A 27,137-nucleotide genomic window follows, 5' to 3' on the forward strand; every position below is an offset into this window, starting at 1 on the left:
TCTGGAAGATTTGGCTACTAATGGATCTACATATTCTCAACGTGGTGATGCTACTTATGCTCTTAAATCTTTATTATCATTTGATTTTGTTTTCATTTTGCATATGATGAAAGAAATCATGGGAATCACTGATAAACTTTGTCAAGCATTGCAACAAAAATCTCAAGACATTTTGAATGCTATGCATCTGGTTTCTAGTACAAAGTCATTGATTCAACAGTTAAGAGATAGTAGTTGGGGAGCACTTTTGGAGAAAGTTAGTTCTTTCTGCAATGATCATGCTATTCAGATACCTGATATGGGTGCTTCTTTTAGTGACATAATTCGGTCTCGTCGTAAAAAGGATGTTGTCACTGTTGAACACCACTATCGTGTTGACATTTTTACTAGCGTGATAGATTTTCAATTGAAAGAGCTAAATAGTAGATTTAGTGAGCAAGCAACCGAGCTCCTCATACTGAGTACATCTCTAGATCCTAAAGATGCTTTCAAGTTATTCAGTGTTTGCAACATATGCAATCTTGTAAAGAATTTCTATTCTTTAGATTTTTCTGAGCAAGAAAAGATTCAATTGGATTATGAGTTACAACATTATGAACTTGATGTGGTTAAAGCTCCAGATTTTCAGAATTTGTCTACTCTTGCTGAATTGTGTCAAAAATTGACAGAGACAGGAAAATCAAATATATATCCTTTAATTGATAGATTAATTCGTCTTGTTTTGACTCTTCCTGTGACAACAGCAACAACTGAACGGGCCTTTTCAGCTATGAAGATTATTAAAACAAGGCTTCGAAACAAGATGGAAGATGAATTTTTAGCAGATTGTATGATTGTATATATTGAAAAGGAAATTGCTTCAAAATTCACTTCAGAGATGATAATTGATGATTTTAGTTCCATGAAGCATCGTCGAGCAAGTTTAAAAATATCAAAATCTTAAAGTATGTAGTTGAACATTGACTTTTATATAATATAATTACTTTTTTGATATATATGCTACAAATCATATTTTGTTAATTTTTTGTTATATTTTATATTTAATTGGCCCCCCTCTTATGAAATTTCTGGTTCCGCCACTGCTGAGGAGGATGCTGATGATGGATCATATCGTGGGGGGTTAAAGGTTTCCAGTTCATAAACGTGAAAAGGACATGACCAACTATAGATGGGAGGTAGGAACACTTTATATATCTAGGCAATAATTTAAGGACACTGTTTTGGCTTATGCAGTTCATACATCTAGAAGTATCAAGTTTAAGAAGTGTAACTTGGTGAGGGTTAGGGTTTTTTGTTAGAAAGACTGGCCCTTTTTGGCTCTATGCACACAGGGTTAGGGATGAGTCAACATGGCAATTAAAGAGCATGAATCTGCAACACACTTGCATGCAAACACACAGAGTTGGCATAATGCACTCCAAATGGCTAGGCAACCAGTTTAAGAAGAAGGTGGAGTCTAATCCTAGAATAGGAGTTGGTGGCAAAGGCATACAAGAAGTGGAATCTGACTGTGACCAAATCCATGGCAGCCAAAACCAAGCACGAGGCACTAAGCTAGATTTAGGAGCAGTATAAGAGGATTAATGATTATTGTGCTAAACTTCTAAAAGCTAATCCGGGTTCATCCATTGTCGATTCGGTCCCTGGATTTTGCTCAGGAGATCCAGAACCCAGATTTGATGAACTATTGTGTATTCCAGAGATTGTATGTATGCTTTGATGCATGCAAGAAAAGCTTCCAACATTGTAGACCCTTTATTAGTTTGGATGGGTGCTTCTTAAAGACTCCTCAGGGTGGCTGGAGACACCAATGACCAGATCCTTCCGATTGCTTATACGGTAGTTGAAGCTGAGACAAAGGACTCCTGGGTTTGGTTTCTACACTATCTTGCTGATGATTTGGGATAAGAAAAAATTGAAAGATGCACATTCATGTCTGATCAGCAGAAGGTAATGATTAATTTGACATTAGTATTTTGTTTGCAGAAAGCCTATTGGTTGAAATTAAAAAACAATGACTACTGGACTAACATTGGCATGCTCACCTTCATTTTGTAGGGTTTGTTACCAGCTTTTGAGGAGGTCATTTTAGGGGTGGACAACAGATTCTACGTGAGGCATCTGTATAACAATTTCAGGAAGAAATTCTCTGGATTGGAGCTGAAGAACCGAATGTGGCAATGTGCAAAGTCAACTCATTGGAAGGATTGGGATAAGGAGATGAAATCACTAAGACTCAAGAATGAGGGGGCATTTCGACACTTGAACGGCATTCTACCCAGATTTCGGTCCCGTTCTATATTTACATTTCATTCAAAATGTGACTCTAATCCCTTGTTAATAACATGAGTGAACGTTTTAATGCTGTCATAGTTGAGGCAAGAGAAAAACCAATTGTGTTAGAGGACATTGGGGTGTATCTAATGACTAGATGGGCTGCCAATAGAGATAGGATTCAACTGTACCAGGGTAATATCATACCAATAATTAGGAAGAAATTGGAAAAAAAAAAGGGCAAAATTTGCTAGGGACTGGAGGCCATATTGGTCAGCTGCTAGTAAGTATGTGGTGATGTGTGGGCTAGATAAATTTGTTGTGGATCTGGCTGCTTCTGATTGTTCTTGCATGATTCAACTATACCAGGGTAATATCATGACAACATACCTCATAGTATACGCAACCCTAAAATCTTCGGCCTAGGTTATCCTTCGTCATTGAGGTTTGTAGAATTGGCCTGTCTCCATGTCCACATACCAACTCCTTCACAGGTGAACAAACTCGACACGATCTGGAACTCTAGGAAGCCATTGATGCAGCCATTTTGAACCCTTCCTCTGCTTTGTTGAACCCTAGCGCTGCTTCCTTCCTCTGAGCTTTCGAAAAAAATGATCCTATTTTCCTTTACACACAACAATCCCTTTTTTATTTGTTTTGATCATTGTTGTTGTTGTTACTATTATTATTATTTGATAAAAATTCAATAACGGACATTAACGAACTGAGGGGCATAATTGTCCGAGGGACCATTTTAAAAGCAACACGAGCTTTAGGAACGATTTTATATGCGAAATAAGGATAGGGACAAAAAATTTTTTGGTCTCTACGTTAGGGACTAAAATTGTACTTAACCCATTTTTTACTTTTTCTCCTCCTCTCTTTGATGATCTTGCAGCATTATGTATTTCTTCTTCTTCTTTATTTGATTTTTCTTCTCTTTTTCTTGGTTTTATTCCTTTCAAGAAAGTGAAACAAAAATTATAATAAAATGAAATAAGAAAAAGATGAAGAAGAAAAAAATAAAGAAGAAGAAGAAGAAGAAGAAGAAGAAGAAGAAGTAATAAAAGATGAGAAAGGAAGAGTTTTGAATTGTACAGAACAACGAGCCGAAATATACCTTAATTCACTCAAAAATTAACCGAAAATACATTCAAAATGAAGTGAAAATTAAATTTCGAATGAACCAAAATTGCTTAATGATGATGATACACAAACAAACTCGTTTTAAAACAAGCATAGACCAAGTGCACTTTATTTAAATCCAGAATAAACCAAAATTACTTAATGATTGTGTTCGAAAAAAGGCACACAAATAAAATTGAATTTCAAATGAACCGAAATTACATCCAGAATGAATCAAAAATTAAATTCTGAATGAACCAAAATTATTTAATGATGATTGTACACAAACAAACTCTTTTCAAAAGAAGCATAGACCAAGTGCACCTTATTTAAATTCAGAATGAACCGAACTTACTGAATGATTACGTTCAAAAACAAGCACACAAACAAAATTAAATCATGAACAAAAATACATCCAAATCCATCAAGTGATTTTACAGCATTATGCGTTTCTTAATCTTTGTTTATTTTTTCATATTTTTATTATTGTTAAGAGGATAAAATAAGAAGAATTATGAGAAGGAAAAATAAGAAGGAGAAGATGAACAAGACAAGAAGAAGAAGAACATGATGATGAGTTTTGAAAAGTTTTTTTATTCTTGTTTTTTCTTTTTTTTTTATTTTTCCTCTCTTTTTCTTGATTTTATTCCTCTCAAGAGAGGATGTGAGGAGGAAGAGTTTTAAATTATGTAGAACAACGAAACCAAATCCACCTTAATTCACTCAGAAACGAACCAAAATTACATCCAGAATAAACAAAAAATTAAATTTTAAATAAACCGAAATTACTTAATGATAACGATACACAAACCAACTCGTTTCAAAATAAGCATAGACCAAGTTCACCTTATTTAAATTCAGAATAAAATAAAATAACTTAATAATTGCATTAAAAAACAAGCACAAAAACAAAATTGAATGATAAAAAATTCACTCAAAAATGAACCGAAATTACATCCAGAATAAACCAAAACTTGAATTTTGAATTAACCGAAATTACTTAATGATGACGATACACAAACAAACTCATTTCAAAATAAGCACGAACCAAGTCAATTTTGAACAAAAACACATCCAAATCAATTTTAGATCAGACAATGTCATCAATATGGCAAAAATTCGATGATAACGATAACGATAACAATGATACGTGTTAGAAGAAGACAAAAATGATGATAACGATGATGATCATGATGATGGAGGAGAAGGATGAAAATGAAGGAGGAAGAGAAAAAGAAGAAGAAGACGTAATATCAGGGGTGAAAAAGAATGTGCGTGCGTGAATTTGAAAGAAGAAGAAGAAGAAGAAAGCATGAAAAAGAAACGCGTGAATCTAAAAGACTTGGTTGGATTTGATTGGTTAAATCATTTGTATGTGGAGCTTATTGTAAAGCATAATACTTATTTCGAGTAACTTAATTTGATTTATTGCTCAAAATAATTAATTATATCTTTATTATTATTGATTAAGTCCATTAACTTATTATAAAAATTTATTTTATATGCATTCTCGGTATAAATATTTTATATAAACAACTAATTCTATATTTGTTACATCAATAAAAATAATTTATTTTTAAACGCGTTAATTAAAATATTATCTAAATGAATAAATCTAATTGAATAATTATGTAAAATTTTTTATACTATTAATACATTAAAATTAAATTTAACTTATAATTATGAGTATAAGATAACAAAATCCTTTTATAAGTTCTGGTAATTTTCTCCGAGGAAATTATGTAAATTCAAGAGTTATTAAACAATATATATGTAAGTAGTTTGGGACAATGAGTATCTAAATAAACCCTATCATTCTTAATCCTTAATGTTAATTAATTCTATTAATAAAGGATAAATAAAGTACGTTTACTATGTCATAGTACGGAAAGGGTAAGAAATGAGCAAAGGAGAGAGTAGGGGCAGGGTTTAAGGACAAAATACAGAGAGGATGACGGCTATGTCGTCAAAAGAGATAAGGGAGAAAGTGAGGGTGGGTGTGCACTTAGTGTTAAAGAGGATTTTTTAGGAAGTTTTTCAAAGGCTTCAAAAGTCTCCTTTAGAGATAAAGTTATAGGTGCAGAAAAATCTAAGGCCTTTGCACTTGTAAGATCTCTTTCTGGGGATAGCATAACGACGGTGGTAGGTAAGCAGGGTGATTCTCAACCTCCGTGTGTTAGTTTCACAAAAGAGACAAAGCTCTGCTTTGCAAAATCTTATAGAGATGCCTTAGTGATCAAGGTCTTGGACAAGAACTACAGTTATACAGCTCTTTCACATAAGCTTCGGATGGTCAAGCACAGCAAAGGTGGCTTCGATCTTTTAGACATGGGATTTGGGTATTTTCGGGTGAAATTTGATGCCGCTGAGAAGCGTGATAAGGTCATGCTTGGTGGTTTGTGGTTGATAAAGAGGGCATTATATCGCTGTAAAGAAAATTTTTAAGGCCCAAGGTAGGAAGGAAACACTCAAGCACAGGTTCAGATAGGAAAGCAAGGCCCACGTTGCATGTTTCTCATGCTAATGGGTCCGCTTCTTCACGAGCCAAGGTTGGATCTCGAACCATGCTCCAGTAGCGTGGGTCGCGTGTGAAGAATGGAGATGCGTCTGCGATGCCATCTTCTCAACAGACCCAAGTGCCTTGCGGCTCCTCCCTTCAGAAACGGCTAAGACCGCCATCCTTGCAGAGCTCGCTGACGAAGAAGAATGGATGCTCGATGGTGGATGTTTCCGCGAAGGTTGCTTCAACGGCAGTTTTGCCATGGATGGAAGTCTCGGCGCTGAAGGATGCAACAAGAGAAGGCATGGACGGGGTGGCCTCCTATGAGAGATTGACGACAACAAAGTGTGAGGGAGTTTGTCCCATAATTCAAGCATCATCTTGAGGTTGGTGAAGTAATTTTATATTCATTGTTGTTCTATTATTCTATCTTTATATTATGGATAGTTTAAATATAATAATTTGAAACATTAGAGGTGCATCTAATAAGTTAGCGTGAGTGAATTGCAAAGAGCTTGTTAGAAAATTTAAACCAGTCTTTTTATTGTGGTTGAGAGTCATTGTCCTTTTCAACACTTGAAAATGTTCTGTAAAAGGCCTGCTTATCATTCTATTGGTACAGTGGAGGCAATAGGGTATAAAGGGGGTATATGGTTCCTTTCTACAATGTCGGATGCTTGCTGCAGATAGGTAGATGCTTTTGATCAGTGTATTACAGTGGATGTTCAGTTAGATAATGTGATTTGGAGGTGTAGCGGTATTTATGGTAGTCCTCATTTTAATACCAAGGTTTATGGTAGCCCTCATCTTTTCATTGGCCATGGATCATTCTTGGTGATTTTAATGAAGTTCTCTTCTCTCATAAATCTAAGGGTTGTCTTTTTTCGAGTCGATGCATAAATCGATTTGATGCCTCATTAGGGAGATAGCGACCTATTTAACTTAAAAACTATTGGAAGACACCTCTCTTGGTACATAAGGGTGAACAACTATATTGAGGTGGCAAAAAATCTTGATTGGATTTGTATCAATAGTGGATGGTTATCTATATTTTCGAAGGCTTATGCGAAAATACTAAATATACTTCAGTCTGATCATTGTCCCATCCTAATTCACTATAAGGCTTGGCCCCAGCTGAAAAGGAACAGACCTTTTCTATTTATTACAGCTTGGACTACCCATCTGGGGTACAGAGATAATGCGAACCAGTCGTAGCAGTCTGGCTATAGAGAGGTGCATGGCAAGTTTTCAAAAGTATAGAAGAACTCTCTAGAGTTTAATTCTAAAGTGTTCGGCGACATTTTCGTTAGGAAAAGGAAGTTGGAGCACCAAATTAATTTCCTACAGAAGTGGCTGGAAGTGATAAAAGATTCTTCTATGCGGCAAAAAGAGCAACAGTTGATTGAGGATTATAATAACACTCTTGTATAAGAGGAACTTCTATAGTTTCAGAAATCCAAAGAGTAGTGGATAAAATTCAGGGATAGAAATACCAATTTCTTTCATGTTCAGACTCTGGTATAGAGGAAGCATCATGATCTCTTTCTTAAGGATGGAGTGTGAGAAACGGATCCGGATGTCCTTTGCAAGAAAGCTAAGTCCTTTTTTAAAAGCTTATTTCACCACTCGAAGGATGTAAATTTGGAATGTCTTGGTGAAGTATTGCTTCCTTCCCTGAATGAGGACGCTTGCTATAACCTTACAGCGCCAGTTACATTGGAGGAAATTAAGTCGGCTATTTTTAGTATGCATTTTTTTAAGGCGCTGAGTCCTGATGAGTTTCAAGATTTCTTTTTTCAAGGAATATTGGGAGATTATTGGTTTTGATATTTGTACTGTGGTTAGTCAAACATTCTCTGGTATGGATATTGATTCGAGAATGATGGAAACTCAACTGATTCTTATTCTGAAAGTAGAAACCCCGGTTTCCATTAAAGATTTTAGACTTATCAGTCTCTGTAATGTAGTTTACAAAGTTATAACAAAGGTCCTAGTCAATAGACTTCGTTCTCATCTCACGGACATTGTTGGGCCCCTTCAAGGAGGTTTTATTTCAGGAAAGGAAACTCTTGACAACATTATTATTGTGCAAGAGGTTTTTCACTTCATGAAGAAGACGAAGTCTAAGAAAGACACCCTGGCCTTTAAGATTGATCTGGAAAAAGCTTATGACAGAGTTGATTAGAGATTTTTGAAACATACCCTTGTGAATTTTGGCTTTTCTATCCCTACAATCAATCTGATTATGCATTGTGTCACTGCCTCTTCATTGTCTATCCTATGGAATAGGGATCGATTAAATAGCTTCACTCCTAGCCGGGGACTTAGGCAAGGAGACCTGATATCACTATATCTGTTTGTGTTGTGTATGGAGAGATTGTCTTGCTTTATTAATCATCAAGTTGATAGGGGCTTGTGGAAGCCGATTGCTGTTTCTAATGGGTGTCCAAGAATTTCTCATTTGATGTTCGCCGATTATTTGCTTCTGTTCTGTAAAGCTAAAAAAGGGCAAGTTTAAAATGTAATGGTAGTTTTGGATAACTTTTGTAGAGCCTTTTGGATGAAGGTTAATATGGAGAAATCTAAAGCGCTATGCTCCAAGAATGTCTCAGCGACAAGGAAATAGATTTTTACTGGGGTGTCATCCATCAGATTCGTCCAGAACTTGGGCAAGAATTTAGGAGTTACCCTTAGTCACTCTCGGGTGACACGAGCAGCGTTCAATGTTGTTCTAGACAAGATTTGGTGGAGGCTGGCTAGTTGAAAAGGGAGATTGCTTAACAAGGCGGGGAGACTATGTTTGATCAATTCAGCAGTGGCTGTGATTCCTTCTTACCACATGCAAGTATCTTTCTTCCCTAAAAGGATATTCAATAAGATAGAATCTATGATGCGGAGCTTTCTCTAGAAAAGTCAAGTTGATGGTAGAGGCGTGAATCTGGTTATTTGGAAGGTGTTGGTCACCCATAAAAAGTTTGGAGATTTGGAGATTCGAGATCCATTTTGTGCTAATGTTGCTCTTCTTGGAAAGCTAGTATGGCAATTTTTTCATCATCCTAACAAGTTATGGGTTCAATTATTGACGAAAAAATACGGTTCCTCTCTCAAAGACTGTTTCAGTCGGTCTCGAGACATAGGCTCTTATGTTTGGAAGAGTATATGTAAAACTTAGGATCTCTTAAGGATGACTTTGTTTATTGCATTGGGAATCTAAACCAAACTTTTTGGTTTTCTAATTGGAAAAGAGGGGGGCAACTTTGTCATGAGATGGATTATGTTCATATTTCTAATTCAGATCTTCGAATCTTGGATCTTTGGTCATCTGGACAGTGGCACTTTCAGAATATTTATTCTCCTATAAACCAATTTCTGCAAGGTAACATTCTTTCCTATAATTGAATGTGCAAGCAGGTTCAGTGGTAGGATGGTTTTGAGCTGGTACGACGTCAAAGGTTTATGACTCTCATAGTGGTTACTTGTGGTTCAGTAAGAAGAAGTTTGGTTGGGAGGACCAGGGAAATTGGCTTTGTCTTTGATGTCAGCTTGTTCTGAAAAAACATAAATTCTTGGCCTGACTTTGTCTTAGAGAGGCTCTGCCCACTGCTGCTTTTCATTTCAGAAGGGACGTCTTGCTGACGGACAGCTGTCCATAATGTTTTTCTGGCCAGGAATCAGTTGTTTATTGTATTCGGGATTGTCCGAAAGCTCATCTAGTTTGGCAAGTTTTGGAGATTCTTTGTCAACCTCTGGATTTAATGAACTGGTTCTTGGTTCATAGCAAAGAGTGCCCTTTTAGATTCTTTTCTCGTCTATGGTTGATTTGGCATTTTAGGAATAATAAAATCTTTCATACACACGAGTATTGACCCCTGAATAAGGTGACTAGTATGGCTTTATCTTTTGGAAAAAGAGCTTTGGAATATTTTTGAGTTGTAACGAGTTTCTATCCTCTCTACCACTAGTGGCTCATGATTTTACTGATGCAAATTATTCTGCTACTGGTGATCGTGTTGGTTTTGCCTATGTTAGCAGAAATTGGAATGAAAGTTGGCAACGAGGCTGTTTGGGAACGATTGAGAGTGGTAATATTCTGCAAGGAGAGTTATTTGTTATTTGGAGAACATATCTTCTACTCTAGGACTTTAGGCAAATTGATGTTATTTGTAAAATAGATTGTGTGGATGCCTTTATTCTTGTCAATAATTTTGAGGATATCTCTAATTTTGTTGATCCTTTAGTGCTGAAAATCTGAGACATCATGTCTTAAAAATGGTGTGTTGACCTCTAATTGATCTTAAGAGATGCAAACAAAGTGGCAGATGATGAGTTTGGAAAATTCCAAAATTAAATTGATGATGATCAAACATTATTAAATAATTAATTGTAAAATTATTAATTTGATCTTCATTTAACATTTGTTAATTAATAATTTTGTTGTGCAGATTTTGTTTTGGACCAAAAAATTGGGTAGCCCAATGTGAAGCCAAACATTCAGCCTTGCCCAATTTTTCATTACATTGTGTGGCTAAATCATTGTTTTGTTTATTGGGCCAGATTTATTTAAACAAGCCCAAAAATTAGTATTTGCTACAAGACCAAAAGGGTTGGTCCGAATTGAAAAGAGAGAGAAAGCAAAGATTGCATGCTTGCAACGGATATCCACATTCATCATTTGATGGATTTCAAATTTTGATTAAATGCATATTAATGCAAATATTGGAAATAGGAAAAAGAAAGTGAAAAAGTGATTTGATAGCTTTCAATGTATTACACGCTTCTAGGAATGGGTTTTGAAACATTAATTCATTTCATTCTCTTTCTTAGTTCCACCAAAAGCATTTCAATTTCTCTCTTCTCTCTCTTCTTTCTTCAAACTTTGGTCACTTCATAGAAAATATGGAAGCTAATGCAAGCTACCATCAAAAAGAAGAAGAAGCTAGTAGCAAGGCCATTATGCTGATGACATCAAGAAAAAGAAAATCTGAAGTATGGAGTGGCTGAGATTTTTACCACAAAAGGTAAGATGTGGTGAGGTGATCTCAAGCTCTCCATGCCAAAAATGGTGGAGATCCATTCGGTCAGAGGAAGAAGATCCTTGGAGGCATGGCTCGTATCAGCTTTTGATCAACCACCACAGGAGGTAGCTACTGTAGATACGTGGAGGAAGAGGCAGAAATTAGAGCAGATGGAGCTATCATCATCAAGAACTCATCAAGAGTTAGGAATTCTTCTTGGAGTGCAACTCAAGATGGAAGGCCCGGATTGATGAAGATTGATGACAAGAGAAGACACAGAGGTAATTGCATGTTGGGTTTTACATTCGGTTTCCTCTTCTCTCTCTGGGGCCGAACCGGTTTTGTTTAAAGAAGAAGAAGATTAGCTTGGTTCAACAGTTTCAACCTTGGAGGCTTCCCCTTCTATAAATAAGGGAGAACAACCAGGGCTTGAAACAAGGAAAAGAGTAAAAGCACAATGTTTCTATAGCTACCCCAACTAACAGAAGTTCTTCTCCTTCAATGTTCTTCATTTTGTATCTTTCTGTTTAATTTTATCTGTCTTGAATCTCATGAAAAAAGGCAAACAGTGAGGTTTGTAAGAAAAAGTCATAGAGCGAAAAAAGGCAGAGTGCACAAAATTAAAAGAAAAAGCCATAGATGTCCTTAGAGGTCCTTTGTACATCTGTGTTGTGTTTCATGATTCTGTGAGAATCCCCTTACAAGTTGGATTAGCACTTTGCAGTTGAAAGTTTGGTGGGTTACCAAGTCAAGTTCAGGATTGGGGCTAGATTATGGACTTGTCCCGGATAGAAAGGGTAGTTCCTAAGGAGAATTGGTGTATGTAATCATGATTATAGTGAAATTCCATCATTATTGTGATGGAGATTGGATGTAGGTTGCATTGCCCTTAGCAGCTGAACTAAGATACATCTTGGTGTGATTTTCTCTCTCTTCTACTCCATTTCAATTTCTGCTGCATAGGAGACAAATCTAAAAAATATCTCTTGACTGGTTACGAGACAAAAAGAAAAAGTCTCTTGATCAGGCACAAGACAAAAACAAGAAATATCTTCTCAAGTTTTCTAAAAGAACAGCAAGTGTTATTAAGCAAAAAAGGGGCTAAGATTCAACCCCCCTTCTCTTAGCCACTTATAAACCATTATGTCTTGAAAATCTGATTTTGTTGATCCTTTAGTGTTGAAAATCTGAGACATCATGTCTTGAAAATAGTGTGTTGACCTCTAATTGATTTTAAGAGATGCAAACAAAGTGGCAGATATCACGACAAAAATTGCGATGAAGATTCATACTCATCAAGTAGAGCTTTTGTTACCTTAAAAGAAGTTTAAAAGTAGCACTCAGTAAAATTGCCTTACTTCTTAAGTAGTTCTTGTTCTTTATTTTTTTTCTTTCTTATTTATTTTTCTGGTTATTTTCTAGTTAAAAAAAATACGTTTACATAATTTCACCTAAATCAAATTAGTTTTTATTGTCACGTCAAAAATAATAATGGTAAAGTTAGAAATAAGATAGTAGCATTCCATAACTTAAAGCAGCAATTACTGTACACGATGATTTTCCTTTCTATGATTTCTTGAAGAGAACTCAGAATTTTAGTTGAGCAATCAAATCTCATAGACTCATAAAGAATCGTCTTTTTTTTTTTAATTTTCATTCATATTTGATAAATAAATAAATAATCTATATCAGATTTTTTTTCTATGAATATTCTTAATTTGGAAGAATATTTAATTTTGGTGTGAAATTTGTGTGATGGGGTGGTGCTTCTAGACGAATATAATCATACAAAATTCCTTGAAAGGGACTTGAATTATTGGGTTGTGAAAAAAAGATTGAATTATTTCCCTGTGCAAGAAGAGTGCCTTTTATATCAACGTTGAAAAGCCAATAGAACCCATGAATTCCATGTCTAGCTATGGTGTTTTCTGATCCAATAACTCCACTTGTAAATAATGGTGGATTTGCTTCTGATGAATTCTTCACCCGAATCTAGCTCATTACATAAAAGCAAAAAAAAATAAAATAATAATAAATAAATAAAATAAAATAAATAATAATATATAATCCAAAAGTACTTAATAAGTATTAATTCAATATGTTCATTACACATCATTAAGCATGCATAGTTATTATTTTAACCGGATCCAACTTGGTTACTATAATTTTGTTTTGATTTAATTATTTTGTAAATCTCTATAATTTTATTAAATTTTTAATTAAATTTTTATATTTTTTAATTGAATTTTTACACTGATTTTAATTTTGTAATTAGATCATTTTCATGTTAAAAATTTTAAAATTAACATAATATTTTTCTCAAAATATGTGATCAAAAATCTAATTAGGTTTTTAATTATGAATACCTTCAATTTGCAAAGAAATATTCAGTTAATTCTAGTATATTTTACACTAAAAATGACTTAATTATAAAATTAAAAATAATGTAAAGATTCAAATAAAAAATATATAAAAATCTAATTACAAATTTGATAAAACTATATGGACTAACAAAATAATCAATCTTTTTGTTTTATGTAATTGTGTTAACTTTTACACAAATAATTGATCACATGTTATTATTGTTTATAAATTAAATTTTTTTTCGTTATAAACGTTATTAGCCTTAAATAATTTTATTTACAAATTTAAATTAAGTAGGGTTATATGATTAATTTTATGTTTGATATACAAGACTTCTAAAATTGTAATGAATACATCAATTAAACAAACTGAAGCATATTTTTGTTTTATTCATTATTACTTACCTAACATGTTAATATAAATTAGATATCCATATTTTAATATGAATGAAAAGTTGAAAATTTAGGTAGCGTTAGTTTTGCAGTACTTGGACAGAGACTGAGAGACTGAGACACAGTATTATGTTTATGGCTTAGAGACTGGTACTAAAATTTCTGTCTCTGTTTCCAAAATTTCAGTATTTCAATGCCTCCAAAATGTAGGGACACAGGGGACTGATATTTTTAGAAACAGAGACTGAAACTTTAATAACATTTTATACCTAAAATACTTTTATTTTAATTAATTAATTCCAATTTTATTCTTTGTGCAAATTAAATTAGAGTTTTATTCTTGTTTCAATTTTTGTCTCTCACTTTGCACCAAACAGAATATTAAAATTTATTTCAGTCTCTATCTCTTAATCTCTGTCTCCCAATCTTAATCTTTCAGTATCTGTCTCTCTACCAAACGCTACCTTATATACCTGTAACTCGGCATAATGTACAGAGGCCAGAGCCACTCGCAATTTGTAAGTTCCATTGGCATTCACATTTTCCAAATTGAAATTAATTTGCCAAGTGGTTGCTTGGTATGTCTTATTTCCCTTCTTCCTAACAAATATCAAAATAATTGTTAACGAAAATTTTGATAAAATTATAATTTAATAATTAAAAAATTATTAAAAAATATTTTTAAAAAATTAATTATTATTTTTTTAAAATACTTTAATAAAAATATAATTTAAAAGAAAATATTATTTTAGGTTTTTAGTATTTCTGAAGAGAGGAGAGTAGAATTTTTTCTAATTATAATTATAAATGAGACTATACTCACATGAAACCTATCTCAAAATAAAATCTTATCCTCAAATTGACATTAAAATACATAAAAAATATTAAAAAATATTATTATATTTTTAAAATGTGGATCAGAACACACGTTGGTTAAATCTTAACAATAATTATAAATGAGAATATAATCACATGAAACATATTTGAAAATAAAATCTTATCCTCAAATTGAGATTGGCAAAATAAAAGACATGAAAAATAAAACAAACCTGTTAACCTGAGCAAAGAACCAATCTTTTGTATAGTCACTTGTGCCAACATTGTATACTAAGTCTTCTTTTGGATACAAATCAGCATATCTCTCCCACAACCCATATTGCCTATACCTGCTACCCAATCAATTATTAGAATTTCATGTTAATCAATTTCAGGGCGGAGTTAGATGAAATATTAGAGGGGGCCAAAAATATTTATACAATAAAATAAAATTAAAATAAAATTTTAAGGGAGACTAAACTGAAATTTACATATAATTTACATGTAAAAAATTAAAATTAGGGGAGCCGTTGCCCCCCTTTCTATGTATATAGCTCTGCCCCTGATCAACTTGTTTACACACTTTTTAAATTCAAATGTAGATATAATAAAAGAGTTTAATTTTAATACACTGATAGTATAAAGTATTTTATATAGTCGTTCAATCACATCTGTTTTTTTGAATGACTATTCACCGATCGACATAAAAGATAATTATTTTTGACAATATATTATTATTAAATGTATATATAAAATTAATTTTGTATTGACAGTGTATCAAAAATTAAATATTTAATAAATTAGTGAAAATCGAGTAGAGTGAGTTTATAGTTTATCGAACCTAGTAGTGATAAAATACAAATTAAAAAAAAAATACTTTTTTTAGATGTACAATTTTTTTTTAATTGTCACTATTAAAAGTTTAGTATATTCTATGAATTTTAAAAGGATGGATAAAAAACAAAAAGTAAAATATACTAATTACATTATTTGTCTAAAAAAGTACTAGTAATAAATTTTAAAGGTTATACAGAGGGATTATAATATTATATTGCATGCCAATTGTGAGAAATTAAAGAAGAATATATGAACAAACCTATCTGTATGGTTGACATAAATTCTGTTAATGTATTTGGGGTTAGGATCAGGAACATAGAACTCAGCAGCAGAACGATCAGGTATACCTATTTCCCACAAAGTAGCACCTTCTCTTAGTGCCTCATAAACAATTTCACCCACATTAACTTCACTCCCTGACAAAATAATAAAACATATTTAATATTAAAATATTTTTTAAGACTTACTTTTTTTAAGGACTTTAAAAATCAATCACAATAAATTTTGGAAAACTTTTTTTTTGTATTTTTTTATTTAAGAAGTTATAAATTAATTACAAAAGCTTTCAAAAGCCTAAAGTAATAATTTGTTTATTACCTGAAGTTATGTTAATGACTTTATCATATTTATAGTCACCAATGTATCCTTTGACCCAGGAGTAGACATTATATTTCCCAGGGAGTATGTTAGTAATTGAGAAATAGCCTTTATCATCAGTAATGGTCCAAAATTGATAACCCTGTCAAGAAATTAGATTAAAAGAAAGTTAGTTTCTACATAATTGATAATTTAAATAAAGTAGTATATTTAAAAGGTTTAATTATTTATGTTAGTCTTTGTAGTTTTATTAAATTTGTAATTAGACTTTTATAAATATTTTGGAGTCTCATTAGAAACAGACTTGAGATTAGTCAAGACTTGAAAGTCAATAATAAATAAAACGGAGAAGTTTAGTTTATAAAAAGCTAAGCTACTTAATAAAATTAGTAAGTTGGTGATCATTAAAACAGTATTAAATAGTCTATTGATATATTATTTGATTTTATATAAAATATGAAAGACTATTACTGAAAAAATAATTTCAATATAGAGAACTTTTTTATGGAGTAAAGAAGATTGGAGGAATGGTATAACATTGGTAAGATAGAAAGTGGTGTAAGCTCCTAAAATGTTAGGTGGAGTCTGAGACGCAATGATTCATAACACAACATTTCTATTTAAGTGGTAGTGGCAGTTTATAAAGGAGTGTCCGTTGTGAAAAAAGGTGATATGTTCCAATAATAATCTAAATCTTAATGAGCTGTTATCATTTCAGGAATTACTTACTAGAAGGAGTCCATAGAAGAATATCAGTCAACTACAATTTAGGAAGCAATATGTAAAAGATAAGATGGTTACTAGTTTGTTTATGAAAGTTGGTGATGGAAGAAGAACTCGATTCTGGGAGGATATTTGGCTACTTTGTGGTTCATTGAAAGATTAGTTTCCAAATTTTTTTTATAGGAGATTGTAAATTTTGGAATGGATTAGAGAGAATTTGAAACTTTTAATGAAGGCGAGAGCTTTTTCAATGAGAGTTGAAACTTGTGAATCAATTACATGATATTTTGAGGCCAGTTAAGCTAGCGAATGACAGAGAGGATAGAATTATATGAAAGTTTGATAGACAAGAAGTATTTTTTACAAACTCATTTGTGCATGTGTTATAAACGCTTCCGAAGGACGTAACAAGTTACAGTTTACTAGGTCTATTTGAAAAGGGTTAGTTCCACCAAGAGTATAGTTGTTTATTTAGTTTGTTTTCATAAGCAGGGTGAATACGAAGGAAAGGTTGAGTTGGGTCGAAATTGTTAATTAGAAAGATAATGTATGGGTATTATGTAACAAGGATGTTGAATATATTCATCACTTATTTTTTGGCCGTGAATTTACTTGGCAGGTATGGTGTGCATAGATATCGAATTTTGGTAAATAATGATCTTTTTCGAAAACGTTGAAGGAATATTTTTAAAGATGAACAGAAGTAACAAATAGAAAGGAAGAGCGCAACAATGTGTTTCTTTGCGATCATCTGAATAGAAATGAGTAGAAGGATGTTCCAGAATGAAGAAAAATGTGTTCACGAAATTATTAATATATATTTTCTTAGCTACAAGGAGTGGAGGAGTGTGGATCTCTTTTGTTGAAGACAATGACAAAAATGACAATGGGATAAAATTTGGTGGTGTTATTATTATTTATTTTTTGTGAAAGGGAGTATATATTAAAATTAGAGATGACCCGTAATATCCAAAAAGGCCAAATTAGTTACAATTGATGGAGATTCTTCCACCCAAATTATATTTGGTGTAAATAGAGCTAATCTTGCTAAGTTATTTGCAATTCTATTACCATCTCTCCTAATATGAGAGATTTGTCTACTTCTGAACTTATACAAAAGTCTTTTGTAGTTTGACACTATAAGCCCAAGATTGCTTAAGAAGGGGGTGTCTTTCTCTATAGCCCTGATTACGTTTATGCTATCCCCTTTCACCAAAAGGTAGAAAAAAAAAACAGCCTTCCAAAGCCAGATTCAAACCCAAAAAATATGCCATTACTTTTGCCTCCTCTATCAAATAGGTAGTTGAAATATCCCACATGGCTGCCAGCATAATAACTCCTTCATGGTTCCTAATAACTGCTCCTGCTCTAACCTTTTCCTCTTCTGTGCAAGATGCATCGAAATTGGGCTTGTAGAGATTCGGCGGTGGTGTCTTCCAAGACGACACACTATTGCTACCTGGAGGTGGCTCTATGGATGTCGTGGCAGAGGCTTCTCTGAGCTTGGTAAGCTCCCGAAACTTAGATGATGCCATATCAATGATCTCCTTCATGTCCATTAATTTTCCTTTAAAAATTAATTTGTTCCTTTCCCACCATAATCCATGGAGGCACTCTAGGAAGAGACCCCTGAATTCTTTATGGATTCTCCCCAACATCTTTTCAATCCACCTTCCTATTGATTGTTCTGTTTTTTGATCTGTTCTTAGGTTGAAAGGCGATAAAAACCAGAATCTTTGTGTCTAAGGGCTGTGCAAGATGCATCGAAATTGGGCTTGTAGAGATTCGGCGGTGGTGTCTCCCAAGACGACACACTATTGCTACCTGGAGGTGGCTCTGTGGATGTCGTGGCAGAGGCTTCTCTGAGCCTGGTAAGCTCCCGAAACTTAGATGATGCCATATTAATGATCTCCTTCATGTCTATTAATTTGCCTTTAAAAATTAATTTGTTCCTTTCCCACCATAATCCATGGAGGCACTCCAGGAAGAGACCCCTGAATTCTTTATGGATTCTCCCCAACATCTTTTCAATCCACCTTCCTATTGATTGTTCTGTTTTTTTATATGTTCTCAGGTTGAAAGGCGATAAAAACCAGAATCTTTGTGTCTAAGGGCAGTCTCTGAATAGGTGAATATCTGTCTTTTCTCCCTTCCAGCATTTGGAACAAAGGTTTATGTCTTTGATTCCTCTTTCTTTCAAGTTGGATTTTGTGGGTAAAGCACGTGAGATTAATCTCCAAACAAAATTTAAAGTCCTTTGCCTTGCTTTGATTTTCCAAAGTTCTTTTCAAGAAAAGTTCAGATGCTGGTTTGTATTGCTTCCTTATGCTGAATTTTCGGGTTGGGACCTAATGAGATGGTATACCTTTTTAACCTCAAACTCTCTTATTCTAGAATATTTTCAATAGTAGCAATATTCTTGCTGGTTAATGTCAAGAAGTAGTTTTAGAATTTGTTCGTCCTCAAATTGTAAGAAAATCTGTTTAATGATCTCATCCTTCCATATTAATGAGTCTTGATCGATGAGGTTTTTCACTATGGCTTCCTGATCAAAATTAGAGCAAGGACTTCAGATTTTGAAACCATTTTGATGAGGAAGCCATGGGCCGGGTCACCCCAAATTCTTGTTCTGCCCGAACCAATTCTTCTCAGCCCTCCTAAATCAAGAACCCACTTAGCAGACCAAATGCTCTTCCAAGTATAGCTAAGCATATACCCAATTTTAGACTTCAGAACATTTCTTCTGTTAAAATATTTATCCTTTAAGGTCCTTGTAGCTAGAGAGTCGGAATTCTTGATGAGTCTCCAACCTTACTTGGCTAAGAGCGCTTGGTTGAAAGCTTCAAAACTTCTAAGTCCTATTCCCCCTTCCTCCTTAGATGCACATAGGTTTGATAACTTTATCTAATGAATCTTTCTCTCTCCATTTTTGCTCCCCCAGTAGAATTTGCTAATGAGGCTTTCGATATGTTGGCAAAGACTCTTGGAAAGTTGAAAACACCCCATAATGTATGAGGGTATGGCTTGGGTAATAGATTTGATGAGCACTTCTTTTCCCACTCTAGAGAGACACTTTTCCTTCCATCCCTTTAACGTCTTCCAAACTCAATCTTGCCCAAAATAAAAAATTTGGTTCTTTAACCTACCCACAAAGGTTGAAATTCTCAAATATTTTGAGTGATTCTCCACTGACTTTATCTCTAACCATTCTTGTATAAGCTTTTGTCTGAAAGGAGGCACATTTCGGCTAAAGGAGGGTTTGAATTTTTCCAAGTTAACTCTTTGTCCGAAAGCCATTTGGTAGGATTGAAGGATGTTTTTGATCTCTGTTATGTCTTGGTCTGATGCTCTCGCAAAAATTATGCTATCGTCCACAAAGAAAAGGTGAGAGATCTCTGGGACTTGTCTTGCAATCTTGATACCTCGAATAGCCTTCCTTTCTTGAGCTTTTATAAGCAGCTCCGAAAATACTTTAGTACTAAGGATAAACAGATAGGAGGATAGCAGGTCTCCTGACCCTATCTAATGCCCCTAGATGGGGTGAACTGCTTAGATAGTGTCCCGTTTATGAGAATTGAAAAAGAAACTGAGTTGATGCATCTTTCAATTAGTTCTGTCCACCAATCTGGGAAGCCCATGGCCCTGAGAACTTCTATCAAAAAATTTCATTTAAATTGATCATAGGCTTTTGTCATGTCCAGTTTTAATCCCATATAACCTTTGCTGCCCGTTTTCTTCTTTCTCATGAAATAGAAAATATCAAAAGTAATAAGCCCATTGTTAGTGATCAGTCTCCCGGGAACAAAAGCACTTTGAAAACCGTCCACAATTTTAGGTAGGACTAGCTTTAGTCTATTGGCTATAGTCTTCGTTGCTATCTTGAAAATGACATTGCATAAAGAGATTGGTCTGAATTCTCTTGTGTGCTTCAGATTCTTTGTCTTAGGAATTAGGCATATGTGAGTCTTGTTTAGTTCTGTTAGGTCACCTCCTTTGTTAATATAATTTAGCACCCAATTAGTTTTATCTTTCCCAACTACATCCCACATTTTTTGGTAGAACAGAGCTGGTAATCCATCCGGACCCGGGGCCTTTGATGGGTGTATCTGGTTTAATACTCTTTTGACCTCTTCTTTTGTGAACTTTTTTATCTAGTGTATTAAATACCTCTTGTGATATTCTCCCCCTCACTACATCAGTCATCTGTTCCACATTTTCTGTGCTCTCTGCCCTGAGAAGATTTTTGTAGAAGTCAACCATGATTTCTTTCATCTTTTCCTCCTTTTCAAAAACAATTCCAGCCTCATCGGTGATTCTTTCAATCTGATTTCTCTTTCCTCTTTGGGCTACGTTTTGATGGAAAAACTTGGTATTTTTTTCACCGGACTTTAGCCAAGTAGCCCGGGATCTTTGTGCCCACCAAACTTCTTGGTGCAGAAGGTCATCTAAATCAGCTTGAATCTCCTTTACTTTTTTCATTGTGTCCTCGGTTTGAGTAAGAGCTGTTAGCGAATCTAGTCTTCTTTGTTTCTCATTTATTTTCTTTGGGATTATCCCAAAACTTGCCTTCCCCCATTCGGTTAGGACTCTTCCACAACTCTCTATTCTTCCATTGATCTGATTTGAGTTGCTATTCCATGCTCTTTTCACCACATCTTTGCATTCCGGATTTCCTAGCCACACCTCTTCAAACTTGAATAGTTTGGGCCTTTTTCTTCTCTTCAATGTCTCTCCTTTTACATCAATGAGAATGGGACAGTAATCAGATTGGTATCTTTGGAGATGTCGTACTACCACTTCTAGGAAGGCTTCTTTCCAGTCTATAGATGCCACTGCCTTGTCCAGTCTTTCCTGAATGCTTGCAACTCCTGTTTGGTTGTTCAACCATGTAAAAGCGTGTCCTACAAAATCCAAATTAAGTAATTAGTTGATCTGCAAAGTCTCTTGAAATCCTTTTACCTGAGTGTAAGTGACTGGTAAACCTCCTTGCTTCTCCTTTTGTTCAAGAACTTGATTGAAATCACCGAAGACAAACCATGGTATGTTTTGGTCTTGTCCAAGGATGTTCAAAAGATTTCATGATTCATGTTTATTTATTGTTTCTGGATTGCCATAGAATCCCGTAACTCTCCAAATATGCTCACTCTCTTCTGCTTTAACCTCTATGTCTATGTGGTTTAGGGACATGGAAGAAAATTAATCTGGATAGAATTGTCCCACAGAACTACAAGGCCCCCTGCTCTACTTCTACTTTTCCCGGAACAATCAACTTCTGCAATGTTCATCATTCCTCCTCTGTTTCTTATCCTATTTAATTCATCTACTTTTCTCCTAGTCTCCATTAGGAACACCAGGTTGGGAGCTTGTTGTTTTAAGAGCTTGTTTAAGGCTCTCACTGTCTATGGGTTCTCAAGTCCATGGCAGTTTCAACTTATAAGTTTCATTGGTTTAGGCAGGGCTGCTACCTTGCAGCCTCTGCCTCTCTTCCATTTTATTCTCTTTTTTATTGTTTTTTGTTGGGGCCTTCCTCTTCATCAGACTTCATGACATCTTTCTCTTCATTTCTTCTTTTCTTTGATTCAGTTTCTAGCTTTGCTTGAATTATGGGTTTGGCTTGGTTTGTTCTTCCGAGTCTCTTCCATCTTTTTTTACTGTCTACTTAGACAACTTCTTTATTTTCTCTTTTCTTTTTTTTTTTTTGTCATTTGTGCTCTTTTCACTTTCTGTTTTCTCCTTTACAATCTCTTTTTGTTTTATTGCTCTGTCAACCTGCCTAACTTTTTTTGCATTTTTGCTTTCTTCTTGCACCTTTTCTTGCTCTTCTGCTTTTTTCTTCGTCTCTTTCCTGGTTACTTCAGCTTCTTTTTCTTCTGATGGATTCTTTATCTCTTTCACTGTTAGGTTGGCCATTTGCTCTTGCACACTCCCTTTCTCTATGTGTTTTTTTCCTGTTTGGACATTGTTCCTTCCTGGTGCCATTTGTTTTTGTTCGTTTTGCTCTATTTTGATTTTTGTAATTTCAGCTCTGATCCAGGGACCCAGCCTTTTGTCTTTGAGCTGTTGTCCACTTCTTCTGCATTCTTGCAGGATGCTTCATCGTATCCTATTCTTCCACAAAAATAACAGCAAGTGGGTAATCTTTCATATTTGAAGTCCATCCATGTCTGGCCATCTTGTTTTCTCCCCATCTGTATGCCCTTCTTTATAGGTTCCGTTAGTTTTATCCATATTGTCGCTTTGATAAAAGTTTCTTTACCAGGGCCGGCTATAAATAACTCGCAGTCAATGACATCTCCTACTTGAGCGGCTATCTTCCTTCCCAAAATTGTGGTCTTGCAGTGTTTTGGCATATTCCAGATCTAAAGTTTGATCTGTACTTTTGAAAAATCCATATCTGCTGGATTGGTTCCTCTTTCTCACTTTCTGGTCAGTAGCCATGAGTTCTTGAAAGTCAAAGGTTTCCCTTTTAGCACTTTTTTCATGTCAGCTTCCTTTTGAAAGAAGAACTGGTACAGTTTTGGCTTGATTTCTTCCATTCTAAAACCTTTTGATTTTTTTTCAGATGTTGTACATAGCAGTCTGCACCCATATTGGGTTGATGGACTTTTCTGTGATTAGCTTTCCTATCATACTGTGTTTGCATTTTTCTATACCCTCCTCTACATTTTCTCTTCAGGTGTGTCTTCTGCGTGTATTGTATTTTCCTTTTCATATTCGATTGCTAATGTTTCTATTGTCAGGACTTGGCCGTGGAGATCAACACGAAGGCGATTAATCACGATTTGCGAAGGCAAACGGCATTATTCACTACACTACTTGAAGCTGTCGGGTGTTACCCTAGCAGAACTTACAAGAAAAGAGGATGTCTCTAAGGCATGTTAATTTACTTTCTTTTTTCTTTTTAATAATATCCTGCTTGTGACAATTTGGTGTTGTTATGTTATTTGATTGTTTGGCTGTTGCTTTATGTGTTTGTTCTGTTTTCGCTTCATTTTATTGTGTTGAACTCCTTTGTTTCAATTTTTTTCTTTTAATTGAATTTTTACACTATTTTTAGTTTTTTAATTAGGTCCTTCTTAGTGTAAAATATTATAGTTAAATAAATATTTTTCTGCAAATTAAATGTATCTATAATTAAGAACCTATTTTAATGTTTGGCAACATATTTTTTTTTAAAAATATTCTGTTAATTTTAACATTACATGAAAAGAACTTAATTATAAGTTTAAACGCGTGTAAAAATTTAATTAAAAATATAGATATTTAATTATAAATTTAGTAAAACTATAAAGACTAATAGAATAATTAAACTTATTTGAAATAAAATCAAATCATGTAATACACTACTTTATTTAAATTGATGATTACTTTTAAAGAGAAAAAATAAATGCAAATAAGTTGGTTACCTTGGATTCCCTTTGCCAAGAGCCAGGCTCTCCTGGAGAAGCTAATCCCACAGAAGCACTGCTAACTGGGATGAATGCATCACTCATGTACCTTTGCATTTTTAATTATACATCAATACACCCAAAATTAAACTTTATAAAGTTCCATTTCCAATAACAATTATGTTCTTTGTACTTTAATTTCTTTTTTTTTTGAATTTTAGTCAAAATACTTTCTATTATCTGATATAATTTGAGATTTATTCGCGTGAATTCATTATCGGATATAAGAAAAACGTGGAATTTCTAATTCCTAACAAGTAAAATTCATTGAATTTGAAAAGGATGTCAATAAATACCTGATCCGTTATTAGTTAGTCAATATTGGATAATTACAATTAAAATATATCTTTTTTAATTTTTTTTTAATTTTTCACGCTATTTTTTAGTTTAATAGGTTAAGAATTTATTTGTTGCGGATTTAAATTTTATTTAATAAGTTGTTGCAAATCAATAGATTGTTATTAGAAATCAAATTTTCAATACTTACTTAATTAAATAAATAAGTTAATTATTTGACTAATCAAAATTAATTTATTTGAATTGTCACGTGAGTTCAGCAAAAAAAAAAAGAGGTAACAATAAATGGAATTTGAATCCTCTAAATTTTGAATTTCACTTTAAAGAGTAAAATATGATCTCTCACAATTTATTTTATAGGTGAAATAAAAAAAATAAAAAAAATATTCAATAATAAAAAATCATACTTTATTCTTTAAAATAAAAATCTAAAATTTAGAGGATTCAAGTCCAAATAAATGAGTACCTGTCACGGACAAGCAATCTTCCTTCAACTTGACCCCTTTGCTCAGCTTTCACAAAATCCTCTGAAGCTGGAAACTTATAGGGCCAGCTTTCAATTTCATTCACCATCTGAACATTATTATTTTATTTTGATTTTTCAGTTTTTTCTTATATAGAGTAAAATAAAACAAGAGTAATCGCTTCAATGTTTTTGAAAAAAAAATATTAAATTTTATAGGATATTGAAAACATTTTATTCTTCTTTAGTCACTTATCCTATTTTCTGAAAACATTTTTAATATTTTTTTCACTCAACAATCTATAAATCTAACAAAATATTTTTTCTAGAAATTATTTTTTTAGAAATGTATGAAGTTTTCAAAAGTCTACCTGTTGTCTGGCGTCGTCCCAGAGCCCTGTTGGGCTTTCTCCATTAGAGAGTGAATTAAGATATATAAATATGGGCCCATATACTTTCTTCCAGGCTTCATTGGGCCTAAACCTCATTATCAGATCTACCCCGGAATAGTGTGTGCTATGAAATACCTACAAATAATATAAATTTTGAAATATTATATCGACTCATATTCTATCCATTCTTCAACGAAATATGAATAAAATAATTTTAGTAGAATTTTACATTTTATTCTCGTATGTATACATAATATATTTGTAGGATCAAACGTAAATAATACTCCAATGTAACAAAGATTTATACGATGTTAACGAGTTATAATTCAAATGACATAAATCTTTCCATACTCATATAAGAGGTCGTAAATTCAAATCTTTTTTATTTTCAGTAAAAAAACAAAGATTTATACGATTATTTCGACAGATTAATAATTAATCTGTCATAAATTTAAATTTTATCTAAAAATTTGTTTTTAGCCATATAAACAAATTTTTTTTTCAATAATATACTACTCGATTAATCTAAGTTGGTTATTTATTTATTTTTTTATTTTAGATTATCTTTTTCACTAGTGTAGTAAGATGAGAGAGCTTACGGATAAGGAAGTGGGGCCGACGTGAGAAGCGAGATATTGTTTGAGGGGGCCGCCGGATCGGAACTCATTGCTTGGGGTGATGATCCAGAAGCCGGTGGATTTGGGTGGATCCATGGATATCCAACCATGAACTTCGTTGTTTCTGCTCTCACATGAATATTGATACTTGTCATCCACCTAAGTTCAACCAGCAAAATTTAAATAAATAAATAAATAAAACAAAGCATTAGGTCCACAACCAAAAAAAGAATTTCCACTCAATAAAAGTGCAAATGTGATTAAAAAAAGTCCGTTTAGCAAGTTTTAAAAATTATTTTTTTAAATTTTTAACTTATGATAAATAGTAGTATTAATTTTTGGTGTAATTTTTAAAATGAAATTATAATTTTTTTAAAAAATATTTAAGTGTTTATAGAGAAGTTAAAAATGACTTCTTTCATAATAATTTTTTTATCACATTTGAGTAAAGAGTCCTTTTCATTTTATTAAGATAAATTACTTAATTTTGGATACCAAAGAGCCCTTAATAATAAAAAAAAAAACCTATGACACTGCAAATTAGTGGGGTAAGCATGTTTGTAGAAATTAGTAATTTAAACAAAATAAAATTAAAATATTTGAAATATAAATTAATCAATTAAAAACAAAAGAAATTACCAACACATAAAAAGAAGAAACCTTGAATTATTTGTTAAGAAATGAATATTATTATTACCTCTCCTTTGAATTGAGGCTCAATAGGATTGACAAGCAAGACAGCTTCAGGATAAGCAAGAACTTGGCCTCTTCCTTCTTCTCTATCATCAGGAAGAGGCATAAATCTCTGTCTGTCCCCTGCTACCACCATGTAATGGAACCTTACCAATTATCAACAAAATCATCAAAATATTATTAGTTACAATATAAACGACCCTTAATTAGCTTTTTTCTTATCATGAAAATATTTGTTCCCAACGCCCATCCTAGAATAAATAATTTCATAATGTGTTGTTAAACATTTAGATTTAATTTTTGTTATCCTAAAAAAAGAATTTAAACATAAAGACAAATAAAGGATAAAGTAAATTTATACAAATTTTGTAGGCAAACTAAAAAATAGAGGCTTTTATGTGAAAAAACAACATTTATATACATCTTATTAATTTTTGAAAGGTTTAATTAATCGTTATAATTTTATTAAATTTGTAATTAGAATTTTATATTTTTTTTAATTAAATTTTTATATTATTTTTAATTTTGTAATTAGGTAATTGTCATTGTAAAAAATATTAGAATTAATAAAATAACTCTTTACA

At 33.2% G+C, this 27,137-nt stretch overlaps 1 protein-coding gene across 1 annotated transcript in view; it reads right to left on the minus strand.

The window, feature by feature from the left end:
- Positions 1-12,636: 12,636 nt before the first annotated feature.
- The window catches only part of LOC107461085 (uncharacterized), a gene marked incomplete at its 3' end in the record, with an annotated part of 21,102 nt that continues 6,601 nt past the window's right edge, over positions 12,637-27,137 (minus strand). Inside the window, exons 7-16 of the mRNA XM_016079542.3 lie at positions 26,558-26,699; positions 25,843-26,019; positions 25,223-25,378; positions 24,855-24,961; positions 24,050-24,140; positions 15,921-16,062; positions 15,583-15,739; positions 14,720-14,836; positions 14,144-14,270; positions 12,637-12,906 (exon numbers count right to left, since the gene is read on the minus strand). Coding sequence (XP_015935028.3) covers positions 12,637-12,906; positions 14,144-14,270; positions 14,720-14,836; positions 15,583-15,739; positions 15,921-16,062; positions 24,050-24,140; positions 24,855-24,961; positions 25,223-25,378; positions 25,843-26,019; positions 26,558-26,699 — 1,486 coding nt within the window. The remainder of the gene's footprint in view (positions 12,907-14,143; positions 14,271-14,719; positions 14,837-15,582; positions 15,740-15,920; positions 16,063-24,049; positions 24,141-24,854; positions 24,962-25,222; positions 25,379-25,842; positions 26,020-26,557; positions 26,700-27,137) is intronic.

This window comes from Arachis duranensis, chromosome 8 (genome assembly GCF_000817695.3).
Source record: "Arachis duranensis cultivar V14167 chromosome 8, aradu.V14167.gnm2.J7QH, whole genome shotgun sequence".
NCBI classification, from domain to species: domain Eukaryota; kingdom Viridiplantae; phylum Streptophyta; class Magnoliopsida; order Fabales; family Fabaceae; genus Arachis; species Arachis duranensis.